The sequence below is a fragment of the Chiloscyllium plagiosum genome, chromosome 3 (assembly GCF_004010195.1).
Source record: "Chiloscyllium plagiosum isolate BGI_BamShark_2017 chromosome 3, ASM401019v2, whole genome shotgun sequence".
Lineage (NCBI taxonomy): Eukaryota > Metazoa > Chordata > Chondrichthyes > Orectolobiformes > Hemiscylliidae > Chiloscyllium > Chiloscyllium plagiosum.
The window spans coordinates 42,768,141-42,789,886 of NC_057712.1; the positions used below are offsets into that span (position 1 = coordinate 42,768,141).

The following is a 21,746-nucleotide window of genomic DNA, read 5'->3' on the forward strand; positions in this document are numbered from 1 at the left end:
CCAATCTTCTATTTTACTTCAATCTTTTGAATACAAGCGATTTACAACTTCCATTTATATTATGATGATATTGGGCAATTTTATATCCAATGAGCATGGAGATGTTGGAAAATGTATTACCTCGGACTTGGACAGCACAGAAACAGGATTCTGTTTGACAGGTAGGTGCATGATAGTATTTGTGTTACACACAATTTGCCTCCACCTCTTCTATGTCATCGTAACCTTCTATTCCTCTATCCCTCATGTGTTTATGTCGTTTCCCCTTTAACATATCAATAACATATCTAAATGCATTTAGCTTGAATTCCCTTTAGGCTTTAAGAGTGACCGTCTTAAGTTACTCAGCTTCAGCAGCAATCTTATGAGGGCCTGGTCAGCCACTTGGATATGTAAATGGATTCCTGTGTAAAATTCTAGGGGCCACACTTTAGGGAGGACATGAAGGTATTGGAGGTGCGAGAAAAGATTAGCAAGAATGATTCCAGGAAACAGGGACTTCAGTTACGAGTATGGATCGGAGAAATTCGGGCTGTTTTCCTGCCAGAAGGGAAGTTTGAGAGGAGATTCAGTAGTTGTGTTCAAAGCCATGAGGAATCTGGACTGAGCAGATTGGGAGAAACTTTTTATTGAAGAGTCACTGCTCCCAAAACATTGATTCTACTTTCTCTTCATAGATGCAGCTAGACCTGCTGAGTTTTTCTCCAGCCATTTCTATTTTTGTTTCAGATTTCTAACATTCACAGTTCTTGTTTTTATACGACTGTTCTTATGGGTGATGGGTTAGGAACAAAGGCCACCTTTTTAAGTTGAGTGGCAAGTGATCCAGAGGCAACACGAGGAAACATGTTTTAACCACAGTGTTTGATTAGGTTTTAGAAGGCAGTTGAAACTTTATTGCTGGAACAGCACAGCAGGTCAGGCAGCATCCAGGGAACAGGAGATTCGACGTTTCGGGCACAGGCCCTTCTTCAGGAATGAGCAGAGAGTGTTCAGCAGGAGAAGATAAAAGGTAGGGAGGAGGGACTTGGAGGAGGGGCGATGGAAATGTGATCGGTGGAAAGAGGTCAAGGTGAGGGTGATAGGTCGGAGTAGGATGGAGGCGGAGAGGTCAAGAAGAAGACTGCAGGTCAGGAAGGCGGTGCCAGGCTGGAGGGATTCGGCTTCTTTCTTTATGTATTCTATTTATTCATTAACAACTTCACTGAGGGGTGGCACTACAAACAATCCATCTCTACCTTAATGATATTGTTGCATTACCTTGTAAGATTGACACCCAAATCTTCCCATCGCAGATATAAAGGTCTTTCTTGAAAACATCAAACCAGAGACGGCTGGCTTCAGTCTCAGTGCAGGGTGGGTGGCTTCCAATTGTCACCTTCATGTCTGTTTCTGATTTCAACACAAGAGGAGATCAACAACGTTCGTATTTACCAGAGACGAGTCATTGAGTTAGACACTGTGTGGCTTCACTATGGCTAGGAGAAAGTGAGGTCTGCAGATGCTGGAGATCAGAGCTGAAAATTTCATTTCCCCTCCTCCCACCTTGTCTCAGTCAAATCCATCGAACTCAGCACCGCCTTCCTAACCTGCAATCTTCTTCCCGACCTCTCCGCCCCCACCCCAGTCTGGCCTATCACCCTCACCTTGACCTCTTTCCACCTATCACATTTCCGACGCCCCTCCCCCAAGTCCCTCCTCCCTACCTTTTATCTTAGCCTGCTGGACAAACTTTCCTCATTCCTGAAGAAGGGTTTATGCCCGAAACGTCGATTCTCCTGTTCCCTGGATGCTGCCTGACCTGCTGCGCTTTTCCAGCAACACATTCCAATCCAGTGAGGGAAGTTGGAAGATTTAAGCTGCTATCTTTTTGACGAGAGCCTACTAAGTGAAGGCCTGTCTGTCCTCTAATGTAGACATAGAAGAGCCAATGGCACTATTTTTAATAAGAGTTATAGATACATAGAAAACACAGTAAGATTTCATGCACAGAAGGTAGTCGTCTGGCACATTATGTCCATACCAGTCGATGAATACCTCGTCACACTAATCCCACTCTCCAAATTTTGATTCCTAAACCCATTGACTGTTCCACCGCATGTTTTAATGTGATTATGGTTTTTGCCTGTATTACCCTTTGAACTCGTGGGTTCCAGAACCTCACCACTGATGAGAAAGTTGTTCCAGGTGTCATAGTCAATATTTTTTCAATAATTAGTACAGCATTTCTTTTTGTGGGAGCTTGCTACATGTAAATTGCCTGCTATGTGTCAACACTGACTGTACTTCCAAAGTACTTTATTGGCTGTAAAGCATTTTGGATCTTTCTGTGGCCATAACAGTTACTATATAAATGCAATTTAATTTTAATAACTCAATAGTTACTCATAGAAATCTAATGTTATATCACTGGGATGCTTTTTTGCCATTATTATGGCAATAATGTTTTTTTCAAATTTAAAAAAAAGTTATGATATTTCAGCTACTTTAATCCCATGTGTATCACTGATGATTTGTATTTACTCTGTGGAAATTTTAATTGAGTAGAAGATTTTACTGCATTTTACTTTCTGATTTGCTGTTTGAGAATACTTCAGTGTAATTGGCTGCCAACTCCCTGCGGTGATATCACTGTTACTGTATGCCTAGTGTTTGTCTTGATCTTGCACATATCAAGAAAGGGAAACTTCATGCCTCAGAGATCACTAGATAGCAGAAAATCCCTTTAATACTTCAAAGTACTCTTTTGGTATGATCCTAGATATTGAATATTGTTAGATATTATTACTGGAGCGAATCATAGATTTACATTTAAATAGTTCCCATTTCTGTCTTTGTTCACTCCTTTCCTCAGCAATATTTTGTGTTTGATTTTGTCTACTTTCTGTGGTTTTATTTACCCTAATGAAGAAGAGCATATCTTCTCAACATCACAACTATTGATCTCACCCTGCTTGGCTGTTGTATGGAACCCCCTACGTGTTAACCCCTTAAAGCCAAATACATAACAATATTGTCAAATTTGATGGAATTTTAATGCATTTACTTTAGGGGAAATTTGGCATGTTAATATGCTGCAGTTTTTCTTATCTGCGATGTTTTGTGTTATGTTGCTGAAAATATTACTGATGAAATACTTAGCAGTTGTAGTAAAATCATGCGTATACTTAGGATGAAGAAGATTATGAGTACCACATATGCTTGGTCCAGTTCTTGTTGGATTCATTTGGATATCAAAGTTGAAACTTTATTGCTGGAACAGCACAGCAGGTCAGGCAGCATCCAGGGAACAGGAGATTCGACGTTTCGGGCACAGGCCCTTCTTCAGGAATGAGCAGAGAGTGTTCAGCAGGAGAAGATAAAAGGTAGGGAGGAGGGACTTGGAGGAGGGGCGTTGGAAATGTGATAGGTGGAAAGAGGTCAAGGTGAGGGTGATAGGTCGGAGTAGGATCCTACTCCGACCTATCACCCTCACCTTGACCTCTTTCCACCTATCACATTTCCAACGCCCCTCCTCCAAGTCCCTCCTCCCTACCTTTTATCTTCTCCTGCTGAACACTCTCTGCTCATTCCTGAAGAAGGGCCTGTGCCCGAAACGTCGAATCTCCTGTTCCCTGGATGCTGCCTGACCTGCTGTGCTGTTCCAGCAATAAAGTTTCAACTTTGATCTCCAGCATCTGCAGACCTCACTTTCTCCTTTAGAAGGCAGTGCCTTTCATTTGGGAATTGGATGATTATCTGAAATGAGATTTACAGGGTTTATTGAGAATAAGGTAGGGAGCAGTGCGAAATGAATTGCACTTGCAGAGAGTTGGTATAGACACAATGGGTTAAGTGCACCTCCTGCTATGTTGTAACCACTATTATATTTATTATTCTTCGTTACGATGTCATCCATAAGTTTTTTTATTCACTTGTTAGCTAGCCATCATCTATTGCCTGTCCCTAGCTGCCCTTGAATGGTGTGGCTTGCTCGGCCATTTCAGAGGGCAGTTGAGAGTCAACACAAATGCTATAGGTCTGGAGTCACATGCAGCAGGTCAGACGAGGTGAGGATGGCAGATTTTCTTCGTTGAAGGACATTAATGAGCCAGACGGATTTTACCAACAATCAGCAATGGTTTCTTAACTCCAGATTCTTGGAGTTTTGTGAAACATTACCTTTATTTTGCAACTACTCGTAAAGGTCTCCATAACCAAAAGAGGAGGAACATAATGAAAGTTTACTAGATTAACTCCTAAAGTAAGAGAGACATTCTGTGAGGCGAGGTTGAGTAAGAATGGTCCTACATGCTCTGGAATTTAGAAAAAAATTGTCTGTCACTAAAGTCTACAAGATTCCAATGCGCTGACTCATACGGAGAGATTTTTTCCCCTGGCTGGAAAGGCTGAACTAGAAATTGTCAACTACGCTCAGAGAGTTCTGAATATTTTGAATTCTTTTTGCCAGAGGGCTGTGGATGCTGATCATTGAGTACATTCAAAGCTCTGATCCTGAGTTTTTTTGGCCTCTAAGGGAATCAAGGACTCTTACAGCTACATGGAAAAATTGCATTATAATTAAAGATCAGTTATGATTTTGCTCATTAATTTAGGAGGCTTGGGCACTTATGAGTGGAGGATTAGTTGAAGGGGGGTGGTTGGGAGGTAGGGAGACTCAGATGGGATGGCACAGGCAAATGGCTCATTTTTGCTCTTCATTTTTATATTCTTAAGTGAAATATTTGGCAGTTCCTGATTCCAATAGGAAAAGTGTTGCAACTCCCCACACATTTAGCACAAAAGTTGTTAAGTTCTGTGAAAAATAAAACACATTCAGGCTTTATCTATTAAGGTATCTTGTTCATTACAAGTGTGTTTAAAGAAAAAATTAGCTTTTTTTTTGTTGTGGTGAGTTGATCTGATCATCTGGAATGCACGGCTTGAAATGTTGGTAGAAGCAGATTAAACAATAACATTCCAGAACAGAAGTGGATAAATTCTTGAAAAGGAGTGATCTGCAGAATCACGAGCAAAGAGTAGGGTTGTGGAACTAACCGGATAGCTCCTTTTGAGTGCACTACAAGCACAACAGACTGAATATTGTTTGTGCTGTATTAAGCCATGAATAACGCAAAGAAAGAGTCTGCATCTAAACTGTATATTATCAGGTCTTTGAGGTATTATGACCTTCCTTAGAAATGTATTTACTGCTGTAAAGTAGCAACCAGGATAGCAAATTACTTATGGTCAGGTACCACAAGTAGCAAATCAGATGAATGAATGGTAAATATTCTGGTGTTAGATTAGGGGACTATGTCTGAGAGAACATTCTTCTTCCAATAGAGCCATGGGATGTCTTATGTCCATGTGAACCATTAGAAGCGAAAGAACGTTCACCCATTTCATATCCCATCTGAAAGATGGAACACTCCTCAACTCAACAATGTACAATAAAATATACTCCATATTAACTGTTATTTTACTAAGAATTATAAATACTAGACAGCTCAATGAGCTGGACTCTGAGCTTCAAACATTTCAACACATCTGGAAAGGGGAAGAGTTACCTGGATGCTGTGTTTCAGGAGACAGTCACACCCCTTCGACTAACTAACTTGAATTTGGCCAGTGGTCAGGGACAGGAGGGTGTGGCTGTCAGTGAGGCAGCTCGAGGGATCCAGGAGATAGAGTTGCAGAAACCTCAGCCCCTGTCCTTGTACAACAGGGTCAAGAGTTTTGCTCCCTGTGTGGATAGCAATGGGGACTGCAGGGAGGATGAGCCGACTGACCACACCACTGTCGTGCAGGGAGCCATTAGAGAGAGAAGAGAAATGTTATTGTAATTGTATAGTTAGAGGTACAGACACTGTTCTCTGAGACCAGGATCGAGAGTGCCAAACGTGTTGCCTGCCTAGTGCTCGGATTCAGGATATCTCATCTGGGCTGCAGAGGAACTTGGAGTGGGAGGGTAAAGATCCAGTGGTCATGGTCCACATAGGTACCAACGACAATGATAAAACTAGGGCAGACATTCTGCTAAGGGTCCATGAACAGCTAGGAGCTATCAACAAACACATCGACCTGGACCCACTGCAGCGGACAGCTGGAACTGACAACCGGAAGTGGCAGAGACAAACCACTATAAATACCAGAGGAAACATCACAGAAGCACTTCACAGGAGGCTCCCAAGCACTGAGGATGTCACCTAGATAGGGGACGAAATGTCTGCAACACAAATTCCGAGCTCGGCGAACAGAACCACAACAACGAGCACCCGAGCTACAAATTTTTTCACAAACTTTGAGCTAAATTAAAAAGCAGAACCAAAAAGGTTATAGTCTCTGCATTACTACCCGAGCCACCAGCTAATTGGCACAAGGTCAATCAGATTAAGCAGGTAAATGCATGGCTGAAAGATTGGTGTAGGAGAAATGGTTTTGAATTCATGGGACACTGGCATCTGTACTGGAGAAGAAGGGACCTGTTCCGATGAGCGAATTAGGGTCAGATGGTGCAGATTCCATGTGGGTAGAATTGAGGAATTGGAAAGTTTAAAATAAACATAGTTGGTGTACAGGCCTCCAAACAGTAGTCAGGAGCTGGGGTGCAAGATACATCAGGAGATAGAAAAGACGTGTAGGAAAGGCAAAGTTACAGTGATCATTGGGGATTTCAATATCCAGGTGGACTGGGAAAATCAGGTTGGCAGTAGAATGCAAAAAAGGAATTTGTGGAATGTCAATGAGATGGCTGTTTGGAGCAGCTTGTAGTGGAGGCCACTAGGGAGTGTTGTGCAATGAGACAGACTTGATAAGGGAGCTTGAGGTGAAGGAACCCCAGAACCCCAAGGAGGCTGTGATCATAATATGATTGAACTTACTCTGCAATTTAAGAGGCAGAAGATAGAATCAGAGGTAATGATATTATGGCTGAATAAAGGCAACTATAGAAGCACGAGGGAGGAGCTGGGTAAAATTGACTGGGAAAGGAGTCTAGCAGGAAAGACAGTGGAATAGCAATGGCAGGAGTTACTGGGAGTAATTCAGGAGACACAGCAGAGATTCAGCCTGAGGAAAACAAAGCACGTTGCAGGGAGGCTGAGGGAACATTGGCTGACTAGGGAAGTCAGGGATAGCATAAAACCAAAAAAGAAAGCATACAGTGTGGCGAAGGGCAGTGGGAAACTAGAGGATTGGGAAGCTTACAAAGGCCAACAGAGGGCAACAAAAACAAAATAAAGAGAAGCTTAAATATGATAGTAAGCTAGCCAGTAATATAAAGGAAGATTGTAAGAGTACCTTTAGATATATAAAGGGCAAAAGAGAGGCAAAAGTGGACATTGGGCCACTGGAAAATGACACTGCAGAGATAGCAGTGGGGAACAAGGAAATAGCTGAGGAACTGAAATAATCACTTCATATCAGTCTTCACAGTGGAAGACACAAGTAATATCCCAAAAATTCAAGAGAGTGAGGGGGCAGAGCTGAGTATGGTGGCCAACGCCAAGGAGAAGGTGCAAGAAAAACTGAATGGCCTGAAGGTGGATACATCACCTGGACCAGATGGACTACACCCCAGAGTTCTAAAGGAGATAGCTGAAGAGATAGTAGAGGTGTTAGTGATGATCTTTCAGGAATCACTAGAATCAGGGAGGGTCCCAGAGGACTGGAAAATCTCTAACGTGCCATCCCTTTTTATAAAGGGAGTAAGGCAAAAGAAGGAAAATTACAGGCTGATTAGCCTAACCTCGGTTGCGGGTAAGATCCTGGAATCCATTGTGAAGGATGAGATTTCAGAATACTTGCAAATGTATGGTAAAACAGGGCAAAGTCAATATGGTTTCATCAAGGGGAGGTCACGTCTGACAAATCTGCTAGAATTCTTTGAGGAAGTAATGAGCAGGTTAGACCAAGGAGAGCCAATGGATGTTATCAACTGGATTTCAAGAAGGCTTTGACAAGGAGCCGTACAGGAGGCTGCTGAGTAAGATAATGGCCCATGGTGTTAGAGGCAAGGTGCTAGCATGAATAGAACATCAGCTGCCTAGCAGAAAGCAGAGAGTGGAGATAAAAGGGTCCTTCTCAGGATGGCAGTTGGTGATAAGTGGTTTTCCGCAAGGCACAGTGTTGGGTCTGCAAAATTTCACTTTATAGATTAACGATCTAGATGAAGGAACTGAGGACATTCTGGCTAAATTTGCAGATAATACAAAGATAGATAGAGGGACAGGCAGCATTGAGGAGGTGGGGAGGCTGCAGAAACAATTTGGACAGGTTAGAAGAGTGGGCAAAGAAATGGCAGATGGAATATAACGTGGGAAAATGGGATGTCATGCACTTTGATAGGAAGAATAGAGGCATGGACTACTTTCTAAATGGGGAGAAAATTCAGAAATCTGAAACGCAAAGAGACTTGGGAGTTCTGTCCAGGATTCTCTCAAGGTAAACTTGCAGGTTGAGTTAGCAGTTAGGAAGGCAAATGCAATTATGGCATTTATTTTGAGACGGTTAAAAGTAGGGATGTCCTTCTGAGGCTCTATAAGGTTCTGGTCAGACCACATCTGGAGTATTGTGTGCAGTTCTGGGTCCCATATCTCAGGAAGGATGTACTGGCCTGAGAGTGTGTTCAGAGGAAGTTCATGAGAATGGTCCCAGGAATGAAAAGCTTAACATATGAGGAACGTTTGAAGATTCTGGGTTTATATTTGATGGCATTTAGAAGGATGAGGGCAGGATCAAAATGAAACTTACAGATTACTGAACGGCCTGGATAGAGTGGATATTGGGAAGATGTTTCCATTGGTTGAAAAGACTAGGACATCGCCTTCGAGTAAAGGGAAGACCTTTTAGAACAGAGATAAGGAGAAACCTTTTCAGCCAGAGAATGGTGAATCTATGGAATTCATTACTACAGAAGGCTGTGAGGCCAGGTCATTAAGTATATTTAAGATTGAGAGTATCAAGGTTTTGAGTATCAAGGGGATCAAGGGTTACGGGGAGAAAGCGGGAGAATGGGGTTGAGAATCTTATCAGCCATGATTGAATGATGGAGCAGACTTGATGGGGTGAATAGCCTAATTTCTGCTCCTATGTCTTATGATTCAATTTTTACAGTGTTAATTCTTCCTTTACCAGGAAAAACTCCTCTCTGCAAACACAGCACATGTTTTGAACTGCTGTCTTCAATATCACTTTGGTTGCTAGACTAATGAAGTACAGCAATGTCAAAGTATTGTACTGAACTAATAACCTCGGTTACAAGTTCAAATCCCACTAGATAAGCAATGAAACAGAATTCCATTTTTGTAGTAATCTGTGTCCACAATAGAAATCCTTGTGATCTAACTCTCTCATCTAGTGGTTCCATTTCTTCTTCATTTACTCTTGTGCACAATATGTTGCGGTCTACAGATATGGTCTAAAATTGACTTTTGGGTGGGAGAAAGAAATATAACTTGGTCTATGTTGGAAGGGTATGCACATTAGAAACACCCTGCTTTATCACAGTTTGATTTATCACAGTTGAGATGGATTGTATTCAGACTGCCCAGTCTGTCTTACACATCTGTTTCTGGTGGCTTTACAGTACAGTTGAGGTTATGGTAGACTGCAATTGATGATCCACAGCATCCTGTGTGTTGATGATGAACTTCATAGCTGTCCATACAGCTGTGCTGTGATGCTTTCAGCACCAGTAACAGAATAGCATTTCTTCTGCCACATCCATCAAGGCAGCACTGTTTTTGTGCACTTGTAAAAGGATGGTTGGAGATCATTGTCCTCCTTCCAAAGTGGACACTAGCCCTCAAGCAACGCTCATCTGGTTTGACCCATAAATCAATGCTAGCACACCTACATGAAATCAGAGGTGAGTCTCCTGGTCCAGGTGTAGTAGCCTATCCAGCTGCAATGTTAGATGTGGCTGAATCCTGAAAAAGTGATGACCACCGACATGCACCCATGGACACCCGAATGTAAACTAATATAAAGGAATTGTAATATTATTATGAGAAACAGACCTGTAGTGAGGATTCAGTTGACAGTTAAATCATTCAAGCTGCACACTAATGATTGGTTATGTGTGATAACTAATGCCTGTTTACTTGAAATTCTGAGCACGTCTGTAACCAAAACCCCACCAGGGATGTAATCAGCAGGATCTTGCCCTGCTGACCTCAGAGTTTCATAAAGTTACATCATTTATACATTTTTAATTTATTAAAACATGCACTGTATCACTAACCTGGTGCTCCATCTGATGCTGTTGTAAGTTAGCTAAGCTATCACCAGTGATGGACATTCCACTCTCATAACCAATGATTTTGTTTTCAGTCACCATCAGTAAATCGCACATTTCCTGTAATTTCTTGTTACACTCTCCTTGCTTTTCTTCGAATGCCTGTTTTGCCAATGCATAGAAAAAACACACCATCTCAGTTATTTTGCTCTCATTTCTTGCTAAGGCAGTCTTTTCCTTCCCTACAATAAATATCTATGCTAATTCACCAGTGTATGCTGCAAACACGATAGCAGTTAACCATACAAGTGAAGAAGATGGGTTACGATAAATTTGATTAAATAAATGAGTGTATCTCACGAAGGAGTTAGCTCCACCAGTGTCACGTCCACACAATTGTCATGCAAGCAGAAAGATAACAGCTGTCTTTTAATTTGCTTTGTTCAGATGGCTTTAGGCTTCAGGTTTTTTTCTCAAGAGACGAGAGGGAGAGAGAGAGAGAGAGAAAAAGAGAGAGAGAGACTGTGAATGAATAATACAGCAAGCAGTCTTCTGTAAAAAGATCTACAGAGCAGCGTTAGCCACATTGTGGAAAGTATTTGAATTTCAAGCAGTGCTTTTTTTAAACAAAAAATATTTTGAGCGCTCATCAACCTGCTTAACGTTATGTAAATGATGAACCCATGCAGTGACATGCTGCAAATTACTTACAAAGTGTGGCATGATACCAGGATTAAATAACCACATTGCTTCATTTGATGCATTAATGAAATTCACACACATTCCATTTGCAATATATTTCACACTACGTGAAGCTCAAGAAAATTACACTGAAGTGCATCGAGATGTGTAGGAGCCACAATCTTCAGAAAACAGCATCAAACTCCAAGACACTTCATCACTGAGTGACTGACATTGGAGTTCTGATCACATGAGAGATTATGAGTACCTGACATATCATGGCTAAGAGACGGAGTGATATTTTAAATATCCTCTGGCTTCAGAAACAATTGTTTCCGATGATGGTCATCAATAGAAATGTTAACTCTTCTCCATGTATTTCCAGCAGTTGCAGTATTTTATTTCTGTATTGGTTAACACTTCCTAGGCACTTTGATCTCAGCTCAGAGATGTATTTTCCAAGACATTGATGCAATGACAAGGGATGAGAATTCTACTTGCGTAAACTTGGTGAGCTCTTGACCTGGCTAATAAGCACCTTCTTGCAGAATTCTGCATTAGCAGTAACACCTTATGTGCAGAAATGAAGAACTTAAATTTATGTCCATCATTTGTTCTGTGAATCAAATGATCTAACTATGCAGCAGGTTGATGCAGCACAGAACAGCAACATTTGGCTCACTGCTCGCCACAGCCATCTGGCTAATTTCATGTCCCTGCTCTTTTGTCATAGCGTTGCAAATCTTTTCTTTACATGTGTGAATCCAAGTTACAATTTGTCCCCTTTCTACTTCTATCACTCTCTAAAGCAGTGCATTCCAGATCAGAATTTCAGACTGCCACATTTAAAATAAAATTGTCACCTCTTCCCTGGTTTGTAAACCTATACTTTCTGCTGGCCAATGGAAACTGTTTTGACGTACTTTATCTCTGCAGTCTAAGTTGACCAGGTTTATAGCACGACCCCAAAGTCATGGCTTTTGCTCAGGTATGAGTCAGTTCTCCATTTTTAGCCATGGTATGCTGTACTTGCATTAGTAGTCAGTTTCAATTTTTCATTATAGCTGGCTCAAGGGATTAAACAGGCAATATAGTTGTGTTGCAAAATGCAAGTGTGTTTAAGACACAGCCACTCTGTGAATCAGACACAGATGACATTTCAAAATGGTAAACCCTCTACACCCATCCAGTGACTTACTTTTATGCTCGATGTATAGGTTGCACCAAAGTTGGAGAGATTTTGCAAGGACTCAGAGACTGATTTATACACTGACATCTACAGGGTCCACTTTCATAATTTTGACTCTATCTAGATCCTTTCTTTCCCTTCAAAAAAAACTTCTAAAATCTTATTTCCAAACTGATGAAGCATTTTTATCAAATACTAAACATTTGCTGTGAACTAAAATACGCTTTCATTAATGCCTTAATATTGGCAACTGTTATTAGACAATTATATGACATTTGCAGATTTTTGAGGGGACTTATTTTGAAGGATAGAAGCAAAGAAGATGAGGAAGCACCAAATTATAAAGCTAAGGTATCTATATTCCTTTACCTCTCACTGATGAATGTCAGCAACACCTCCATTTTACATTTCCTTGTTGTTTTCAAATCACACCATAGCCTTGCTCTTCTTTATCTTCTGTAACTTTCTCCATTTCTACTATCCCCCAAGATATCAACATTCCTCCAATTCTGGCATTTTGCTCTCCCTGATTTCCTTTGCTTCATAATTGCCACCCATCATATTGACTGTATACCCCTTAGCTCTAGGTTTTCTCCCTGAGGTTCAACTCCTCTCCAGCTTTTCTTCATGTGAAAGATGGTCCATAAAACCTCTCTGAGTAAGCATTTGGTCACCTGTATGTCCTAATTTCACCTAAGGGAGCTCAATGATAATCAATGTCTGGTAATGCCCCTGGTAACTGCCATGGGAATAAGTTAAGGGTTGATATAAGTACAAGATGACTTTACTGATGACAGAGGTTCATCTAAGTCCTGTGTGTCATCATGTTTTGAGGTATATCAACAGTTTGAATTAACTATAGGAACAGAGGCTTCAGATCATCTCAATCCCAGTGTTCAAGGAATGTTGATAAAGGAGAACATTCCATAAACTTCATAGAAGCATGTTGCAGACAATCTTGTTATGTATCATGCCAAGTGTCCACAATCAAGTAACTCAAACCTTCTGATCATCCAGCTCTAATCTGGTCTGTAATTGAAGATTCAAAGCCTCCACCTGTACTGTTAATCTTTCCATCACACTTTTAAACAATGTCTGGGTACTATTCAAATGTTTGAGTAGTTTCCTGTTCTCCTGTGGAGAGAAGTCCACTGCGTGCTCAGAAACAAAGAACTGTATATCAAATGCAGTAGTATCAAGCTGAATTTTCAAATTGGTCAAGGTTTTCTCCAAATCCTGCAAGAAGAAGGGAATGGTGTCAATAGTTATATTCTACAGAATGGTTTATGTAAAAATAACAGTGAGGTTATCAGAATTCACTGTTGTTAAAGGATAAATTGAACAGCAACTTCCAATGACTACACATGCACTGTCAAATATGGAAATAATGAAAATGTAGTCGGATATCTATTGTTACTCCACAGAAGTCACAACATTGGTAGAAGAAAGTGAGTACTGCAGATGCTGCAGAACAGAGTCAAGAGTGTGATCCTGGAAAAGCACAGCAGGTCAGGCAGCATCCCAGGAGCAGGAGAATTATGTTTCAGGTATAAGCCCTTCATCAGGAATGCTGATGACTCCTGATGAAGGGCTTAAGCCCGAAACGTCGATTCTCCTCCTCCTGGGATGCTGCCTGACCTCTGTGTTTTTCCAGCACCACACTCTTGACTCACAACATTGGTTCCCCACCAAAATACTCAACATGGAAGGCATGAGGCTAATCATATGTACTTACAATATAACTAATACTCCAGAAAATATTAGGACTTGTCCACCCAAGTATAAGTGTATATATAGCAGCATAATAACTTTCAATTGCTATCAAACTCCCTGGTATTACATTTTTTTTTATAAGTATGGAGATTCACGTTTGTTGAAACTTTATTGCTGGAACAGCACAGCAGGTCAGGCAGCATCCAGGGAACAGAAGATTCAACGTTTCGGGCACAGGCCCTTCTTCAGGAATGAGCAGAGAGTGTTCAGCAGGAGAAGATAAAAGGTAGGGAGGAGGGACTTGGAGGAGGGGAGTTGGAAATGTGATAGGTGGAAAGAGGTCAAGGTGAGGGTGATAGGTCGGAGTAGGATGGAGGCGGAGAGGTCAAGAAGAAGACTGCAGGTCAGGAAGGCGGTGCCGGGCGGGAAGGATCCGGCTGAGACAAGGTGGGCACCTTCCCTTGCAACCGCAGGAGGTGCAACACTTGCGCCCACACCTACTCCACCGAGGATATGCAGGTCATTGGACTCATCCACCGCCAAACCACAACAACCCGACGGTCGGAGGAGGAGCGTCTTATCTTCCGATGGGGCTTTGGAGAGAAGTGAGGGGGGAGGTGTGGGCGCAAGTGTTGCACCTCCTGCGGTTGCAAGGGAAGGTGCCGGGAGTGGTGGTTGGGTCGGTGGGGGGTGTGGATCTGACAAGGGAGTCGCGGAGGGAGTGGTCTCTACGGACAGCTGATAGGGGAGGGGAGGGAAATATATCCTTGGTGCTGGGGTCTGTTTGGAGGTGGCGGAAGTGACGGCGGATGATGCGCTGTACATGGAGATTGGTGGGGTGGTAGGTGAGGACCAGTGGGGTTCTGTCCTGGTGGCGGTTGGAGGGGCGGGGCTCAAGGGCGGAGGAGCGGGAAGTGGAGGAGATGCGGTGGAGGGCACCGTCGACCACGTCGGGGGGGAAATTGCCTGGAGATTCACTCCTTCTGATTTAATGTTGGAGGTTTAAAGATTTTATTTCAAAAAGTAATTAGTTTTGTTTTTCTTTCTCTTCATCACATCTTTCATTGCATCTCTCCATAAAATCATGTTCAAAAGTAAAATATGAATTCAATTATTCTAACTTCCTAGTTCAGACTCTATGGCTCAGTCAGGATTCTTCAGTCAGGTTGGTAAAATTGAGTTATAGCTACTTGCCCTGTTTAGACAGGTCCATATCTCCTGAACTGGACAGTGTAAACTCTAATTACTTCAAACTGCAGTGCAAGACCTCACAGAAAGCCTGTGGACAAATCTAAATGTCAAAATGGCGAGCGCTATTCATTCTTTACTAACCATAAAGTCAAGCCAATATCTTTTATAACCATTAAACACACAAAGCACACTTTTGCAACCAAAAATATAAATCAAAATATCAGAACTATTTTAATTTGAGAAGAGGTGATACGGGCTATCCCACTTTGTTGGATGCAAGTGCAATGGAAACAACTCAATAAGAGCCATGCAGACATCATGCCAACAGAAGCCTCCTTATTAACACCAGCATGTCAAATTGGTTGGTTCCCAAAAATAATAAATGCCAAACCTGCTCTTGCTACTGCCACCCACACCTAGTGTTCTGACTCTTCCAGCTCAGGTGAATGTGGTGCTAAGAAGCCATTTAATAGCAGCAATAATTCCATCTAATTTCAATTCTACCAAAGACATCAAAAAATAGATATGGCATTTTCTTCTACAGTTATTGTCTAACATGCCTGGCACCAGTCTCTTGGCTGAACCTGCCAGCATACCACTCCCCTCACCTCCATCCAGGGCCCCAACAGTTCTTCCAGGTGATACAGAGGTTGACTTGCCTCTCTTTCAACCTACTTTATTGCATCCGGTGCTCCTGATGTAATCTTCTTAAGGAAGACTAAGTAAACTTAGGGAATGGTTCACCGAGCATCTCAGCCGGGCCCATAGGGGTCGACTAGTCCTCCCAGTCACTGCCCGCTTTAATTCCCCTCCTCATTCCCTTTCTGACAGGACCATTCTTGGCCTCCTCCATTGCCACAATGAACCAAACTGCAAATTGGAGGAACAATACCTCATCTGCTGCCTGGAGGACTCAACATTGAGTTCTCCAATTTCAAATAACCTCCCTTCTTTCCCTGACTCCCTTCTCAGACCCTCCCCTTCCCTTTTGCTCTTCCCTGCCACCTACCGGATTCATTCTGCCCATTGACCAACCAGGTCTAATCCTCTGCTTGTCTACACCAATCCCGGTTTTACCACATTGCTCCTGCCACCCCCTTTTTCTGCAGCTCACTTCCACCCACCGCCAGTCCTGAAGAAGGGTTACACCCGAAACCTCAACTTCTCCACCCCTGATGCTGCCTCGTTTGCTGAGTTCTTCCACCTTCCTGCGTGTCTACCTTGAATTCCAGCATCTGCAGCTTTTTTGTCTCTATACCTACAGCATGACAAATGGAGGGTGTTGGGTTGCTAATACAAGTTGGTAGGCTTCCAGATCAAAGTTTTATTTTCAGAAAGATTGCTTAGTTAATTTGAAATTTGCTCTAGATTATGCTTAAGTATATCGTACTGAAAGTGTTGATAGGATGCACAATCTCAGGTCACTGAAATTAATGTAATCAGACCCTATATATGACAAACTCCAATCAAGGGAGTTACGACAGTCAGTTGTGGGTCAGTGGGTACTACTCCTCCCCAAAGACTCAGAATGTTGGGTGTTCAAGTCCAGCTCCAAAGACTGGTGACCACGAGTCCTGCTGACACTTCAGTGCAGTACCGAGGGAGTGCTGCAGTACCGAGGGAGTGCTGCATTTCCGCTACTGCAATCTTTCACATGAGATATTATGCTGAATCTCTGATGCTATCAGGTGCAGGTACATGGCAGGTACATGTCATTGAACTCTTTTTGTTGTCCTGACCATTATTTACTTCTAAGACCATAAGACATAGGAACAGAAGCAGGCCATTCAGCCCATCAAGTATGGTCTACCATTCAAAGTAATCATGGCTGGCCTAATAATCCTCAACACCACTTTTTTTTTTGCCTTAGCTCCATGATCCCTGATTCCCTTGCTGATTAAAAATCCAGGAGAGAGATGCTGGAGATCAGAGTCGAAAGTGTGTTGCTGGAAAAGCACAGCAGGTCAGGTAGCAACTGAGGAACAGAAGAATTCCTGACGAAGGGTTCTGGCCTGAAATGTCGATTCTCCTGTTCCTTAAATGCTGCCTGACCTGCTGTGCTTTTCCAGCAACATACTCTCGACTCTGATTGAAAATCCATGCCTGCCTTATTTATACTTACTGACTCAGCTCCTTTAGCCCTCCGAAGTAAGAAATTTGACAGATTCACTCTCCTCAGAGAAGAAATTTCTCCTCACCTCGGTCTTAAATGGGTGCCTCCTTACTCTGAGCTTAGGCCCTCTGGTCTTAGACTCTTCCACAAGGGGAAACAGCCTTTCCGCAACTGCCCTGTAAAGTCCCCTAAGAATTGTATATGCTTCAATATGGTTTCCTCTCATTCTCCTAAACTCCAATAAGTAGAATTCCAATCTACTCAACCTCTCCTCATAAGGCAGACCCTAAACACGCAGGATCGGCTGAGTAAATCTTCTCTGGGCTGCCTCCAATGCCTGTTTACTTTTCTTTAGAAAGGAGGCTCAAAACTGTACACAGTCATTAAGCTATGTCTGACTAGTAACTTGTATGGTTTTAACAAGATTTCTCTGTGTTTAAAATCCCTTCCCTTTGAAATAAAGACCAACATTCCATTTGTCTTCTCTACTGAACTAGTATGCTAGCTCTTTGTGCCCTTTTCTCTGATCAAATTACAGTGAAAGAACTTGTAGCATATTCATGTTAAAAATACTGTGTAAATCCAAAATGTTACAACATAATTCACTCCTGCAAAACCAACATTTTAAAAACTTTAGTCTCATTAGCTCCAGTGTAAGTATAACCATTTTCGAGAGTTACAGAATTTGCCTGCAACACTTGCCTTGCGTTGCTGTATACAGCTTTCAACAGTTTCCAAATCACTGGACATGTCTGGGAACAGAGTTTCTAAGGCGGTTGCATTTTCTTGTATGTGAGTGGACAGATGATCCAGTGTGGTAAGGAGCTCCTGATGCATCGCCTTGATCTTAGACTGAAAAGCAGAATAGAAATGTCAATCAGTTTGTATTAAAACCAGAGGACGGTATGGCCCAGATGGAGCCATTGTTAAAATCATTAATCACAGATGGCATCTAAACTCAAAACAAACCCATTAACCATTTGCATTAATGTAATTTTCAAAACTGCGGCTCCTAGAATGCTCTGGTTATTTTGAGTAGAAACAGTTGGAGGCTAGTGTTTTATTGGCAAGTGATTGATCTCAGCAGACAATATGATCAGCAACAGACCCACAGTCACAGGACACAAGTGGAATTCCACCAGTTATTGTTTATAATGCAGGATATCGAACTCTGAATACAAAACAGGCATTCCTGGACAAGTTATCGGAACATCTGAAAAAGGCCCTTTAGTCTTGAGTTTTCATCATCATTCATTAAAGTTGGACTGACTTGAACCTTAACAGCATTGACACCACTTTGCTTTACCACTTTTTTTTCCTTGGTAGCTTTACCTTACAAAAATCTACCTCCAACAATTTGGGGGTGTGCGTGTATACAGATTTACAGAGGACCCCACAAAACGTGAGTCAGGAGACAGCCCAACAATAATAAAGTGCTCCTTATAATTTTGAAAGTAACACAGAAAGTCTAAACTCGAAGTATTCATTTTGACATAATAGAGGAGGATCATTTGTAAAATATTTGGAAAGGCAATACAACAGACCTGTTCTATTTCAATGGCACTTGACAGGGCCTCGACCCTGCTCGCACACACATCAATCATGTCCCGGAGAGACGTTTGTAAATCTTTACAGTCAGTTTCCAAATTCTTCTGTAATGGTTCATCAGGATCCAGGTGAACACTATCCAGAAATTTCTCGGCAGCTTTCAGATCGCGTGTTACTGACTCCTCCAGCTCACACTTTACTAACTGGAAAACAGGTTTACATGAACAATTCCACATGACAGACCATGAGAATTTACTCATTTACAGTATGACATAAGGGTCTTAACAAAACATCATTCGACAGGTACATCTAAAATCAGCTGACTTTAATGGGATAAAGAAATAAGGACAGTCCTGGGACAGAGAGAAGGCATCCAGATGCAGAGTCAGAGAGATGTGTTGGGGCAAAGAGGAGAGAATGTGGGACAAAGACAGAGAGAGGGACAGTAAGAGAGTCAGTGTGAGGGGGATACAGACAACGATGGATGTGACAGCATTGGAAAGGGTGCAGAGGAGATATCCCCTTCCCTGGTATGGAGGGAAGGTCTCATGAAGAAAGGCTGAGGGACTTGAGGCTTTTTTCGTTAGAGAGAAGGAGATTGAGAGGTGTCTTAATAGAGGCATACAAGATGATCAGAGGATTAGAAAGGGTGGACAGTGAGAGCCTTTTTTCTCGAATGATGATGGTTAGCATGAGGGGACATAGCTTTGAATTGAGGGGTGATAGATGGCCTCTCTCTCTTTAAAGACAGTAATTTCCCCTCCCACGTGGTTGAATATGTCTTCCAACGCATCTCATCCACATCCCGCACTTCTGCCCTCAAAAGCCCCCCCTCCAACCGCAACAAGGACAGAACCCCCTGGTCATCAGCTTCCACCCCACCAACCTCTGCATAAACTGCATCATCCCCCAACATTTCCGCCAGCTACAAACAGACCCCACCACCAGGGATATATTTCCCTCCCCACCCCTATCCGCTTTCTGCAAAGACCGCTCCCTCAGTGACTACCTGATCAGGTCCACGCTCCCCAACAACCCACTCTCTCCATCTGGCACCTTCCCATGCCATCACAGGAATTGCAAAACTTACGCCGACATCCCCCCCTCACCTCCGTCCAAGGTCCCAAAGGAGCCTTCCACATCCATCAAAGTTTCACCTGCACTTCAACATATGTCGTTTATTGCATCTGCAGTCTCCTCTACATTAGGGAGACTGGACACCTTCCCACAGAGCTCTTTCGGGAACATCTTCATGATATCCGCACCAATAAACCCCATGGCCCCGTGGCTGAACATTTCAACGCCTCCTCCCAATCTGCTGAGGGCATGCAGGTCCTGGGCCTCCTCCACCGCCACTCCCTCACCACCCGATGCCTGGAGGAAGAACACCTCATCTTCTGCTTTGGAACTCTTCAACCCCAGGGCATCAATGTGGACTTCACCAGTTTCCTCATTTCCCCTCCCCTCATCTTACCCCCGTTCCAAACTTCCAGCTCAGCACCATCCTCATGACCTGTCCTACCTGTCAATTTTCCTTCCCACCTATCCGCTCCATCCTCCTCTCCAACCTATCACCTTTACCCCTTCCTCCATCCACCTATTGCACTCCCAGCTACCTTCTCCCCAGCCCTACCCCCTCCCATTTGTCTCTCCACCCCGAGGCTTCCAGCCTCATTCCTGGTGAAGGGCTCCTGCCTGAAACGTCCATTTTCCTGTTCCTCGGATGCTGCCTGACCTGAAGTGCATTTCCAGCACCACTCTAATCACAGGCAGCACTAAGCACATAAGCATTTTGTTAAGGCGCATTCTTGAAAAATCTAGCTAAGAGACACCTGGGCACTAACCACAGACACCAAGTTTACTATTTAGTTAAACGTAGAAGGAAAAGTCAAATCCTATAGTATGCCAAACTTTTAAATTATAAACTTTATAACAATTGGTAATAATTCGCGTTCTTTTGTATCTCATGTAATTAGGTTACATAAATTAGGGAATATAAACTGCCTAACAGAATTCGAAAAAATCATTAGTGATAAGCAAATATTGTGTTTATTGGGAATTAGCGTGATGCAGCTGGCAAATATCTGGGAAGAAGTATAACTGTCAGTATTGGAATGTGATTGAATGAGGTGCCTGGTAAGATCCCAAAGATAGATGATAGAGGTGTCTGGTAAACATTATGAGATCACGGGAAGACCTAGGGCTGTCCATAGAGTTGTCCACTATTGATCGCGTGTTTATTGGATTGGATGTGGAGATTACGGGAGATCTGGTGAACAACGACATCAATGTTACATGCACTTTTTAGAATGCATCAAAATGCTGTACTTGGCTGAGAAAGGCAGACTGTCTGGTGGAAACTGTTTCCAAGAACCTCTCACATGCTGCATTGGCAAAGGGCTTGAATAATGATCGACTTGCACAGTGGCTCAGTGGTTAGCATGCTTCCTCATAGCACCAGGGACCCACTTTCAATTCCAGCCTTGGGTGACTGTGTGGAATTAACACAATCTCCAGTTTCCTCCCACAGTCCAAAGACGTACAGGTTAGGTGAATTGGCTGTGCTAAATTGCCCATCATGTGCGGGGGGGTGTCGGTTAAGTGCATTAGCCTCGGGCAATACAGGGTGAGAGGACGTGGGGTGGGTCTGGGTGGGATATTCTTCAGAGGACCTGTTGGGCCAAATGACCCATTTCCACATTATAGGTAATCTATATAGATAAGAAGACTTGTGCTATGAGACGCAGGACTCAAGTTTTCTTTTTGATATCTCTCCTCCAACAGGGGGCATAGGAGAGTTGGTGTGTGGAAGCAGGGAAAGAGTGAGAGGCAGAGAGGGAGGGAGAGAAAGAGAGAGAGATGGTGGAGGGGGAGAGAAGCATGGGCACAGAGAGAGGGAGGGAGGGAGAGAGGAGGGTGGATGGGGGAACACTTTCGCTCTCTCTCCCTCTCTTGCCCTCACGCACTCTATTGCCCTCCCTCCCTCCTTCGCCCTCTCTCCCCCTAACACCCTCTCTCCCTCTCTCGCCTTCTCTCCCTTTGTCCCTCTCTCCCTGTCTCTCGCCCTCTCTTCCTCTCTCGCCCATTCCCCT

General features: G+C 43.0%; 1 protein-coding gene across 6 annotated transcripts in view; it reads right to left on the bottom strand.

The window, feature by feature from the left end:
• The window catches only part of dst (dystonin), a 642,458-nt gene that overhangs the window by 247,851 nt on the left and 372,861 nt on the right, over positions 1 to 21,746 (bottom strand). For 5 of the 6 annotated variants that reach the window (XM_043681269.1, XM_043681284.1, XM_043681300.1 and 2 more), the window contains one exon: positions 10,226 to 10,381. In XM_043681269.1, the coding sequence (XP_043537204.1) occupies positions 10,226 to 10,381 (156 nt within the window). Of the gene's footprint in view, positions 1 to 10,225; positions 10,382 to 13,091; positions 13,326 to 17,808; positions 17,959 to 18,650; positions 18,858 to 21,746 lie in introns of all 6 variants that reach the window. The other variant, XM_043681258.1, reaches the window with a different exon arrangement.